General features: G+C 36.1%; 1 protein-coding gene and 1 non-coding gene across 2 annotated transcripts; both read left to right on the top strand.

Moving 5' to 3' along the window:
- Positions 1 to 539: 539 nt before the first annotated feature.
- LOC133791238 (anthranilate synthase alpha subunit 2, chloroplastic-like) lies at positions 540 to 5336 on the top strand. Its single transcript, XM_062229167.1, has 11 exons — positions 540 to 889; positions 1228 to 1412; positions 1497 to 1686; positions 2114 to 2265; positions 2658 to 2773; positions 2966 to 3212; positions 3308 to 3364; positions 3592 to 3744; positions 3948 to 4028; positions 4205 to 4291; positions 4600 to 5336. Exons 1-11 carry the CDS (start codon positions 724 to 726, stop codon positions 4933 to 4935), a joined length of 1770 nt encoding a protein of 589 aa, XP_062085151.1. The 5' UTR covers positions 540 to 723; the 3' UTR covers positions 4936 to 5336.
- A 7172-nt stretch (positions 5337 to 12508) lies between these two features.
- LOC133793269 (small nucleolar RNA R71) lies at positions 12509 to 12615 on the top strand. Its single transcript, XR_009874721.1, has one exon. It is a non-coding gene; the product is annotated as a small nucleolar RNA R71 (small nucleolar RNA).
- The last annotated feature ends 520 nt before the right edge of the window (positions 12616 to 13135 follow it).

Genomic DNA, 13135 nt, shown 5'->3' on the forward strand with positions numbered 1-13135 from the left:
AAAGTTTATAAAAAAAATAATAAAATATGTGTAGCTTGATAAATAATGTTTCACTACCTACAGAGAAATATTATTCATTTAGGTAAAAAAAATATAAGTTTACATCACCTATTGGAAGACTAATTAACTATTTTTTCTCTATATTATAAAGAATTATACATTTTAACTCCCTCCATTTAGAGTGCTATTAGTTAATACAATGGATTTGCCACAAACTAAAGAATTTTTTTTTTTTTTTAGAAGAAAGATAATTTTAATTCTTTTTTACTATGGTATCTAATACCAATTCAATACAATCCACAACATAAAATAGTTTACAAATTTAGTATTGTACAGATTTTATTTTTTTGGGAAAATAAAAACGTATCCATTTCGATATTTGTACTTAAAATACAATTAATGAAAAAAATTCCCTTATACCTATTTAAGCAAACATTAATTTGATTTATTTTTCATGACAATGATGCCACGTAAATAGTGTAACGAGAGTTACGTTTATCCAAACTGACCAACGAATAGACTAAAGCCCAGTCGAGTAGCTGTTCTAACTGGGCCAGGTTTGATTGGACCGCGTTGGCCCCAAAATCACGGGAGAGAAATCTCATCGTTTGAACCAGTTGAGCTCGAAGAGCCACCACCACCGGAGCGGAGCCATTCTTTCACCCAACAAACTCCATTAACGAACTCCATCTTGCTAGACCCGTCTATTATTGTCTCTTCCCCATGGAAACCCTATCTTCTCAGCTCACTTCCACTGTTCGTTTACCGTCACTGGTATCCGTTAGGTTTAATGGCAGATCAGTCTCCAGCTCACTTGCTCTTACCGGAACCGGCTCTGGCTCGCGTGGCCGTACAATCAGATGCATGGCGCTATCATCACCTTCAGCAGGTCAAATTTTTGTTTCATTCTTGTCTCTCTTCGTCTTCAAAATGATCTGTGTTACTGTTCTCTGGTTCTGTTTGGTTGCTCATACAATGCGGGTTGATGGAAATGAACTTGCGTTTCTGATATTTTTGTCCTTAGAAGTTGGATTGAGAGCTCATATTAATGAAAAGAATATAACTTTGAGGACTGTACTTATATTTTATTGTATTACGTAAAATGTATAATGGTTTTAATTAGAAATATTAGTATTGATACCTTTACTGAAGCTAACAATGTTAACTGTTTTTTTTATTATTATTCTTTGGATAATGGGTTTTGATTGCTGTGTTCATTTCATTCAGTTGATCAGGCAGAAAGATTTGTAGAAGCTTCAAAAAAGGGGAATTTGATTCCTCTGTATCGAACCATATTCTCAGATCATCTAACTCCGGTTCTTGCATACCGTTGTTTGGTTAAGGAGGATGACAGAGATGCTGCAAGCTTTCTGTTTGAGTCTGTCGAGCCGGGTTTGCGGGCTTCTAGTATTGTAAGAGTATTTTAGTCTTGTTCATATATGTGTGTTTTTTTCTTTCAATGTGGTCATTCAATTCTTATGCTTTAACGATCTTAGGGGCGGTTCAGTGTAGTTGGAGCGCAGCCAACCATCGAAATTGTAGCAAAAGAGAATATGGTAACGATTATGGACCATGAGGAAGGGTGTAGGAAGGAGGAGATTGTGGAAGATCCAATGACTGTTCCTCGTAGAATTATGGAAGGGTGGGCACCCCAGCTCCTTGATGAACTTCCAGAAGCATTTTGTGGTAAGAGCAGCAGATGGAAAACCATTTTGCTTGTATAGAATGGTTTGTCATCAATTCGCTCTAAGATATTTGTTCCTCTTGCTGAACCCTACAATCTTTGCGATGCATAAAATTCTACCACTGTCTAAGTTGGAGGCATGAAACTATAGCATATTGCTAGGCACATCCCTGTGAGAAATCGAACACAGGCACGCGGGACCATGGGCTTGACTGCTATTATATTTTTTTGGTTTTTGTTACTCTCTCTTATATGGTTAATAAAATGCGCAGTTCATATTTTTTTTTACATTTGTTTTGGCTCTAGCTGTTCTCTATTGGCACACTTTAGGTTAAGTATGGTTTTATTTTGTGTATTTGTCATAATGATACATTGGTCTCTAATTTAAAAGACAACGGAGGATGTAATGAGGAGTTGCTCTTTGATTAGGTGGGTGGGTTGGCTACTTCTCATATGACACTGTGCGTTATGCTGAGAAGAAAAAACTACCATTTTCTTCTGCCCCCCTGGATGACAGAAACCTTCCAGATGTTCATCTAGGCCTTTATGATGATGTGATTGTTTTTGATCATGTGGAGAAGGTAGTTTATACTTATCTTTTCCAGTGTTTTTTCAATTTAATATCTGTTCATTTTGTGCATTTGGTTCCTTCTTTTCTCATTGTTGAAATTTCTGCACTCTCTAAACGATTACCTATTGCAAGGAGCAGAAAATACAAGAGAAGATTCAAATTCATGCAGACATGAATGTTTTTTTTATTTTTTTTATTTAAGTTTTCTTCAATGTTTTTTCTGAGCAATACTATTAACATCTAAGTTTTACTCTTGTGGTATTGACTGCAAAGCAATACGTACTCCACCAAAAGAAATACTAGAATTCACTCACTTGTTGACTTCAGTTATAAATTTTGGTCAGAAGAGATTGGAAGCTTTGTATAAAAGTGATTTCTTTATATGTTTGACATTGACCTCAGAAAGCATATATTATTCACTGGGTGAGATTAGATCGATATGCTTCAGTTGATGAGGCCTTTAATGATGGAATGAACCGATTGGAAGCTTTAGTGTCTAGAGTACATGACGTTGTCACGTAAGTCTGCTTGTTTACTTTTTTTTTCCCTTATTTTTCTTCTTATAAATATTTATTTATTTTTGCCTGTGTAAGGTTGGTTGGATAGCTTTAGGAATTGTTTTAGGCACTGGTGGGCTAGGTTACTAGTGCAAAACTTCTCATTCTTCTTGATGTTGTTTTCAAACATGTAATTGTAATTGTCTATTTCAGCCCAAGGCTTCCTGCAGGTTCAATAAATTTGCACACCCGCCAATTTGGTGCTAAACTGGAAACCTCAAGCATGACAAGTGAGAAATACAAGGAGGCTGTTTTGCAGGCTAAAGAACACATCTTGGCTGGTGATATATTCCAGATTGTGTTAAGCCAGCGTTTTGAACGGAGAACATTTGCAGATCCGTTTGAAGTGTATAGAGCACTAAGGATTGTTAACCCAAGCCCTTATATGACTTATTTGCAGGTTTGACTGCTCGTCCTGTAGAATATTCTTTTTGGTTATTTACAGTTCATTTTGAAGATTAATCTTATAAGGATAAATATACTCCACATGAGCAGGCTAGAGGATGTATTCTGGTTGCTTCAAGTCCTGAAATTCTCACTCGTGTCAAGAAGGTTAGTTTATAGATCCATTGAATTGTCCAGTATCTCTGATTTTCACTTTTCCTTGCTCCCCTGATTTTCACTTGCGTCAATAGAACTCCTATTGTGTAACAACAATACAAACTATATTACCATTCATCTTATTATTTGATTTATTGTGGTTTTCATCATGTCATATTGTTTTATCTTTTTTATTATATTATATCGTGACCATATGCTTTGCTTATCTTGGCTAATAGGGAACTATTACTAATAGGCCCCTTGCTGGGACAATTAGAAGAGGCAAGACACCAAAAGAGGACCTAATGTTGGAAAAGCAGCTTTTAAACGATGAAAAGCAACTGGCAGAGCATATTATGTTAGTAGATTTGGGCAGGAATGATGTTGGGAAGGTACTCTTGGTTTTTTTTTTTAATTAATTAAAGTGGAAAGCTTTTAGGTGCATTTGTTACTTTTACATCAAGTATCAGTATCTTTTTGATCCTGTAACTGTGTGCAGCATTTGGCATCCTTTCAATTATCTGCATAATTTCCTTTTAACTTGCATTTGTTGCTGGAAGCTGGAATCATATACTCACTTTGCTGTTTTCGGCAGGTCTCAAAGTCTGGTTCTGTCAAGGTTGAAAAACTCATGAATGTCGAGCGGTACTCCCATGTCATGCATATTAGTTCCACTGTAAGTTCCTACCTCCCTTATTTACTGACATAGGTTGCGATAAACAAGGATTTCTACACATGATTTGCTACATTGCAAAAGTGGCACATGGAATGTGTTTGTAGCTACTTCATATCACTACATCGTACTCTTGAAAACTAGGTGTGTTGAGTGGTTAATTTCATTTAATTATGCAGGTTACTGGGGAGTTACTAGATGATTTAACAAGCTGGGATGCTTTGCGTGCGGCATTGCCTGTTGGCACAGTCAGTGGAGCACCAAAGGTTTTCATGAAATTTCTCCTCCCTCCTAGTCGTACATGTATGCTTTTAAAAATAAAAGAAAATGACAGGGCCTGCAAATACACTGAAATGTTTTCCCAGAATGATTTTGTAACCACAATGAGTTGATGTATTTTTAAATCAGTAGTACCATCTACCAATTTATGTTGATGTTCAAAAGAAAAGTCTCTTGGTGTGTTTGCAAAGCCCTGTCTCTATCATTTGTTTTGAAACATCTGGAGCACACTTGGGGCAAGTGACTTACCCCTATTGCTATTATCTTGAACTGCATTGTCTATGCTGAAATTTAGGTGAAAGCCATGGAACTAATTGATGAACTGGAAGTGACAAGACGAGGTGCTTACAGTGGCGGATTTGGGGGCATTTCATTCAATGGGGACATGGACATTGCCCTTGCTCTGAGAACCATCGTCTTCCCAACAAGCACGCGTTATGATACAATGTTTTCCTACAAGGATGTAAACAAACGCCGAGAATGGGTTGCTCACCTTCAAGCTGGAGCTGGAATTGTGGCTGACAGTGATCCAGCCGACGAGCAGAGAGAATGTGAGAACAAAGCAGCTGGTCTTGCTCGCGCAATTGATCTTGCTGAGTCTTCGTTTGTTGACAAACATTTACAAGATTGATGAGCTTGTTGATCAATTCACGGAAGGTATGAGGGTGCAGCTTTGGCCAAGTATAATCCAAGTTTCAAAAGGAGAGTGCTAAAAAGAGTTGTAGATGGTCAGATGCTTGGGACAGCACAGAAATGGTCGGTTTAGTGCAGGGTTAAGGCTACGTAATCTTGTTTGCTACTACAATGGCTATGCTTCTTTCTGAATTTGGCAGATGTTTTTTTTTGGGACGAAAATACCACCTTTTTCCTTGGTCCCTTTACCGGATAATATGCCGAGTGATTTTAGTTGAGCACATCAAAGTCGATCTTTACAATGTGTTGTTCTATTTCACTACTTTCTTGCATGAAAATTCAGTAATTCACTCTTTTTTTTTTCTTTCGTAAATATGTTATTGGAGTAAATTGATATAATTATTCTAATTAAATATTAAGCAATTATAATTTATTTTTTAAACAAACCTTCAAACTAGTATTTAATATATCACTTATTTATTAATTAGTGTAGAGTAATAATTGGGACATTATTTATACACAATGATGTGTTATTAAATTCAACCATACAATTAAGTGTAATGCTATCACTATTTAAATATCTGCAGGCTTAAATTGAATACACATCATTGTGTGTTAAAAATACGTGTAACTTTTGTATCTAGTATTACTCCTTAGTTTTGGGAAATTTTAATTTCTATGCCTAATGGTGTATGCCGATTAAAAAAAATACTATCTACTATTCATCTTTCAATTTGTTGCTATTCATTCCCCAACTTCCCAAAATACCTCTCATTTATTTTTCTATCACTTCGCTTCTCTCTCCCTCATCTCTCTCACGAAAAGCTCACTCTCCCTAACCAAACCCACAATTTGCATTAGAATACCACAATCACAACCACATTTCGATGTAAAATCGTTGAAAGCATCTCCATTGTGATTATGAAGATCCTAATATCAAAGACAACATCCTTTTTTAGGAGTATTGGAGGAGAAAAACTATGGGAAAGAAGTTCGTTTTTTTTTAGTGTTGAGTGTTGTTTTTTTTTTTTGGCTATTTCAAACAGATCTGAGTATACCTTGGTGTGTTTTTTTGGTTTGTTTGTGAGTTTTCTTGATCTGCGATTTTCTGAGTATTTTTGCATTTTCTGCAACTATTTTGCTCGATAGGTGCTCGATAAGATGTATGAGATATGTTCTATTGTCAAGCTTGATAGGTGCTTGATTATAGCTAGATATATATTTATATTTTCTCGATAGGTGCTCAATATACATATATTTATTTGCTCGATTGGGTTCGATTGGGGCGTAGATTTTTGGTTTAGTAGTTTCTCGATGGTTGCTTGATATGGGCTCGATGAGCATATTTGTATCAGCTGGGTAGGGATTAGGCTGGTGAATTTATCTATTATATATGTTGCTCAATAGAGGCTCAATGTATCCTCAATAGATGCTCGATAGCTGCTTGATAGGGCTTTTTGTTAAATCTGAAAAAAAAAATTTACAATTTTTTTTAACAATTCCTTGTTTTTTTTCATCTCAGGTTCCAATATTTACGTTTTTATTTCTTACAATGGTATTTGGGAAACAGCTGGTAGAAAATTGATTTTCAAGAATGCTCAGTGTACAGTGATATCGATGGAGAATGATGTAACGTACTTGCAACTTCTTGACATATTGCACGAGACACTTCAGGTTGATAAAGAGTTGTATGGGTTGAAATTGGAGGTTCCTTACACATGCGGCGAACAACCATTTACACCTGTTCACGTTGAGAGTGTTCTTGATGTTCGTGTATTCTTAGGAATAACATTGCAAGAAAGGATTCTCTTGTGTGTCAATCCTGTTAAGAATATTGTCATTGCAGATCAATCTCCCAGTCCCAGTCCCAAAGTTGGTAGTGTGGTGGGCACTTTTATTCCAGTAAGAGATCCTATGGGTACTGTTGATATTGATATCTCAACTGGAGGTCAACTGGTTTCCCGAAGGACATAATGTATGAGTACGACCCCTATACGAATGACGATCTAGTAGCTGAATTTGATGAAGACAGTGAGGAGGGGTCGGGGGACTATTCAAAGGCGTATTATTGTGCAGAAGTGTCGATTAACAGGTTAGACAATTTGCAAGTCGAATAAGTACAAGAACAACCAATACCTCCTATTGCACAGGCACACCTACCAAGTGAAGGATGCCGAACACCTGGCACAAGCTCTAGTCGTCTTGCTAGAACAGAAGATAAAAGTAGAGGGTAAGTTCCAATATTTTCAACAGAAAACCACAGAAGATGGAGTGTTCCCATGTTTACGAAAGAAGATATTATGACCTCTAGTCGAACACAAACCTCGTCATCCGGTGCACCCGTTGGAGAAATACACCTTGGGTAGACTTTTGACAACAAGATGGATTTGAAAACAAAAGCAACTCTCTTCGTAATGAAGAATAATTTTGAGTTTGTGGTGAATAAATTTGGTACTGATGTATGATATATCACCTGCAAGGATCCTGATTGTGGTAGGAGATTAAGGGTGGAAAACACCAGCGCAATCTTCCATGTTTGAGATTACAATTTACAATAGTGTACATACGTGCTCACTAGAAGTACGGCATAAAGACCACCGTTAAGCAGCATTGTGGGTCGTTGGGCACCTTATCATGAACAAATATGCTATTGATGGGACTAGCTACATGGAAAACTAGTGCGGATTTTATAGCTATGCAAGTATACGTAATCGCAATTTGTAATAAATCTCGATAAGAACGAGTATCGTTCCACGAAGACTGATTTACCAATTACCAAATAATTAATTTCTAGTTTCTATTTGGCTAATAAAAATTGGAATTTTTTTAAAACTAAAAATAATAAATAACAAAATTAAATGAAGAACAACAAAGAACTATAAACTTGCAATAAACTTGATTCAAATATATATATATATGAGATATTAGAGATTCTAATCTCCTCTACAATCCACTTTATTATTCATTAATTCAATCACAAAGATAATTATTCTCATTAAGATGAAAGACATGCAAAAGTGTTAAATATTCGAGTTAAGAAATATAAAACTTGACCTAATGCAAATTCTCTATATTTCTATGAGACATTTAAAAAATAAGCAATGAACTCAGTCCTAAATCACATAGACCAATTTGATACTCTCGTTCTAAATTGAAATCTATGTCTATTCAATTTTAGCATATCCAAATCTCACTTCTCAGATTTTGATTCGAATTCATAAATAGCATGTAAAAGGTGCGCAATCAATCACATACACAATAAACACAAATTAAATAGATCTTAGATGAAGAAGAAATAGAAAACTTGCATTAATTCATAATAAAGCTTCAAGAGATTCAATTAAAAACCCTAAATAGAATTTAGTTCATGTTCATCACTAAGAAATCCATAAACATGAAATTAACATAAACTAAAAGTAAAAAGAGAAGAAAAAAAAAAACTCTAAATAATAGATCCAATCTTCATCCAAAGCACTCCTAAGACTCTTCTCCCAGTCCAGATCTGCAAAAATGCCTCCTTTCCTCTCCTTAATCGTAATTTAAACCTAATTAGCATTTTTTTAAACATGAAATGACCAAAACACCCTTAATTAAAAATCTGCGGTTTTCTCATTTGTAGACATATCCTGCGGTCGCAGGAATGCCCTAGAAATGCCAAAACTCTTCTGGAATTGCGGCCGCAAGACACCCTTTCTGCAGTTGCAGAAAGTGCTCCGAAACACCATTTTCCACCAATTTTTGTCATTTTGTCGATTTTCCACCATGTTTCCACACCTAAGTCACCTAAGCCCTTCGACACCTGGAAACATACAAAAACAAGCATAAAATAGAACAAAACAAAACAAACACCTAATACTTTACCTGAAAAACACATAGATAAACAAGTCTAAAACTCGTTTATCAAACTTCCCCAAACTTAACATTTGCTGGCCCTCGAGCAAAGAAAACAAGACTCAAGATAAACTAAACAAATAAATACAGACACTAAACAAATGAATCAAGATAACCACAATTTTTAAGCCTCAAAATTAATGAATGACAAGCATATATAATTTTCGAAAAAAAATATTGACAAGTAATCCAGATTTTCAATCCAACCACTTCTTCAATTCACCCTAACCCATTGATCATTTTTTGTCTACTCAGTCATGAACAGTAAATAACACACATTTAAAATAATTTACACATGCTGAATTCTCACTATCAATCTATCAAATCCCATATTTCCATATGCTTTCTGACTTAATATTCTCCACTAATATAAATCAATGCATGTTCAAGAATCAAAAGGTCTTTTAAAGCTTAAGTAACGGTAGATAAGATAGTCATTTTGGCTCAAATATACCATAAGCATATAATCCAAACAAACCAAACCTAATATCCACATTGTAATCCAAACAACCCCAAATTTCCCTTTATTTTCCAAGATTGAGAAAAATTCACACTAGATATATCTTTTTTTTTCTTTTATTATTTTTTTTGACTACACTTCCCCAAACTTATGTTTTTCGATGTGAACAAACATAAGAAGTGTAGTTTATTTTCAATCTCAATTTTTTTTTTCTGAATTTTCCTCTCAATTTTTTTCTTTTATTTTTCTATTGTCACAACCAAATCACAAAATAACACCCATTACAAATCAATCCCCATTTATATTTATATGCTCATGGTATAAATTCAGGAAATGAAAAATAATAAAGTGTTCAATTAGGCTCAAAACAAGTGTTTAACAATAAAAAGTTATACTGTTTAGGCTCAAAAAGGGTAACTAGGGATAAATTAATCAAGGTTTGCTTGAAATGCTCAAACGTTAAAAAAAAAAAATCACCTAAATCGTTTTCCTAAACATGCATTGTCTATGACTTCGCATCAAATAGTAAGCAAGCAAGTTCTAGAATTGTTCATACATTCTTTCCACATTCAAAATTCAGCAAGTGTAAATACATTTAAATGCAAGAATTTACCAATCATGATAAAATATTCAGTTTTACAATGAATTAAAGTAACCCAAAGAAGTGGTCAAACAAATCACACGGATTGTTTTTTTTTTTTTTTACAATCAAATATATTTTTCTCGAATTATATTACAAGTCATTCACGTATTCTCATTGGCTAATTATTGTTATCTTGATTCAACAGACTCTTTAGATACCCTAACAAGAAACACAATTAACACACAAAACCAATCATAATTTAACAAAACACCAAACTAAACAGAAACTTGACTCAACTAACTTGATACAAATAACTAAAATAAAACCACCTTCCCCAAGCTTAACAAAAACATTGTCCTCAATGTTTAAATAAAAGCTAAGGAAATGAACCTTACCTGACTCGACTCACGATGAAGGACCGGCCTCGTCATCCCCCTCAGGTGGAGGATACCCAAAGTTGGGTGGTTGTGGATATGGTGGAAATCCACTAGTGTCAATGCCAAAATGAGTGGCGAAGGCTTGGCTATAGGCATATTGATTCTGCACCACATTGATACTCCATAAGTGGTGCTGCTGGAACTGAGACACCAAAGTGTCCATCCTTTAGTTTATGTCCTGGGCTTTTTTTTCGAATTTGTTTTTTCATAATTTTTCAATTTTTTTCACGTATTTCACGATTCCAGAATCAACAATATTTACAAGAAAATTAAAATTAAACAAAAACTGACTAAAAAAATAAAAATTGTCTCAACTAAAATAGCTTAAAAACTTAATGAACTTAAAGAAATTTAAATGAACTTGGGATGCCTCCCAATGGCGCTTTATTTAACGTCTCCAGCTGGATGCTCGCTTCCTTCATTAAACTTCAACTCGAGTCAAGTCCACCCCGCTCATCCTTTAAAGCCATAGTGTCATAAGCAAAAACTCGTCTTTTGATGTTGCTAATCATTGGAGCCTTCCACCGCTCGTGTAGCCTTCGAGCCTTCCCAATATAGAACCGTTTCAAACAATGATGAACTGCTCGACTACCAATTTCAGCATTGGTTTTTCTCTTGGTGGTTTCCAAATTACTACCACCATTACATACCACATCCACTCTACAACAAGTTGGAATATCAATTGCTGAAAAAACATTAAATGTTACATCTTCGTTTTGCACTCGCAAATTCAACTCCCCCTTTTGTACATCAATTAGTGCTCTCCCTGTGGCTAAGAATGGTCTTCCCAAAATAATGGGAATGTTTACATCTTCCTCCATATCTAGAATAATAAAATTAGTAGGGAAGATAAATTTACCAACTTTAACTAATACATCCTCAATTACTCCACGAGGTTGCTTAACAGAGCGGTCTGCTATTTGTAAGGACATAGTAGTGGGGCAAGCTTCTCCCAATTTCATCTTCCGAAAAATAGATTAGGGCATTAAATTTACACTAGCCCCTAAATCACATAAGGCATTGGTCATGACAATATCTCCTATTGAGCAAGGAATTGAGAAACTACCCGAATCTTTAAGCTTGGGAGGTAGTATCTTCTACAAAATAGCACTGCACTCCTCAGTAAGCGCCACTGTCTCATAATCCTCCAACTTCTTTTTCTTTGACAAGATTTCCTTCATAAATTTCACATAGCTTGTCATTTGTTCAAGTGCCTCGGCAAAAGGTATGTTAATGTGAAGTTTTCGAAAAATGTCTAGAAACTTCGAAAATTGTTTGTCAAGTGTCTTCTTTTGAAGTTGCCGAGGATATGGAATCTTGATGTGGTGCTCATAGCTCACTGGTGATTGCTTCTTCTACCTTACCCTCATTCTCAACTTCAACTATTGGTGCATGTATAGACTTCTTGACTGGCTCTTCCAACTTCGTCCCACTCCTCAAAGAGATTGCATTGCACTGCTCTTTAGGATTCACCTCTGTATTACTTGGAAAATTTCCTTGAGGCCTACTTTGTAACATATTTGCCAACTGACCAACTTGCATCTCAAGATTCCTGATGGATGAGCGAATTTCTGTCATAAATTGAGATTGAGAGTTGGTCAAAGTTAACAATGCAGCTTGTAACTCAGTTGTCTTCTCTTGAGCAACATGTAGTACCGGTGGTTGTAATGGTGCCTGAGGTGGAGCTTGAAGAATAGGCTGTTGAATTTGTTGAGGACCCTGATTATTTCTCCATGAAAAATTAGGCTGATTTCTCCACCCTTGATTGAACGAGTTGGAGAATGGATTATTGGCTTGCCTATTGAGATTTCCCATCATATTCACATGTTCCATGGGAATGGATTTGTTCATCTCAACTACCATGCACTGATCAAATGGGTGAGGACCACCACAATTATGACATACCGCTTGGATTTGCATGACTTGAGTGGCCATAGAAATTTGTTGCAGTTGCTTAGTCAATGATGCAACCTAAGCAGTGAGAGCGGTAATATCATCCAGCTCATGCATACCAACTACCATCTTATTTCTATCCCTTTCACTAGGCCAATGATAGTTATTCATGGCCATTTCTTCAAGCAATTCATAGGCCTCATTAGCACTCTTGCTCATGAAAGCACCGCCTGCTGCAACGTCAATAATGGTGCGAGTCGTCCCACACAAACCGTTGTAAAAATTATGGACTAACATCCATTTTTCAATCCCATGATGAGGACACTTCCTCAAAAGCTCCTTAAACCTCTCCCATGCATCATAAAGAGACTCTCCATCAAATGGAGAAAAGTTATTAATTTCCCCTCTTAACTTTGCAGCCTTGGATGGAGGGAAAAATTTAGTAAGAAATTTCAGAGCTAATGCCTCCCATGTAGTAATTGAATTGGTTTGAAGAGAGTTCAACCAACTTTTAGCTCTATCCCGCAGTGAGAACGGGAACAATCTTAGTCTAATAGCATCATCGGCGACCCCATTATATTTAAAGTTCCACACAGCTCCAGGAAATTGGCTATGTGTGTATTGGGATCCTCAGTAGGGAGTCCACCAAACTGGACAGTAGACTGGACCATTTGCATAATCGCTGGCTTAATTTCAAAATTATTGGCTGCAACTGCCGGCGGTTGGATGCATGATTGTACTCCAGTAACAGTGGGGAGTACATAGTCTCTGAGTGTGCGAACTGCTGGCTCAGCAGCGTCCCCATTCAACCCATTGCCCTACTGTTGGGCCATCTCTGCTAAGTGTTTCTGCTTTCTGTTCTGTCTGCAAGTCCTCTCAATTTCAGTATTAATGGGCAAAAGATTTTCAGTCCCTCTACGTCGCATATACCAAT

This window comes from Humulus lupulus, chromosome 7 (assembly GCF_963169125.1).
Source record: "Humulus lupulus chromosome 7, drHumLupu1.1, whole genome shotgun sequence".
NCBI lineage: Eukaryota > Viridiplantae > Streptophyta > Magnoliopsida > Rosales > Cannabaceae > Humulus > Humulus lupulus.

Bases quoted from the DNA above. Each gene is read 5' to 3' on its own strand.
- LOC133791238 (XM_062229167.1), top strand. From the start codon at position 724: ATGGAAACCCTATCTTCTCAGCTCACTTCCACTGTTCGTTTACCGTCA. The intron at 1,413-1,496 runs GTAAGAGTATTT...TAACGATCTTAG, and splicing joins GTTTGCGGGCTTCTAGTATT to GGGCGGTTCAGTGTAGTTGG. The intron at 3,745-3,947 runs GTACTCTTGGTT...TGTTTTCGGCAG, and splicing joins GCAGGAATGATGTTGGGAAG to GTCTCAAAGTCTGGTTCTGT.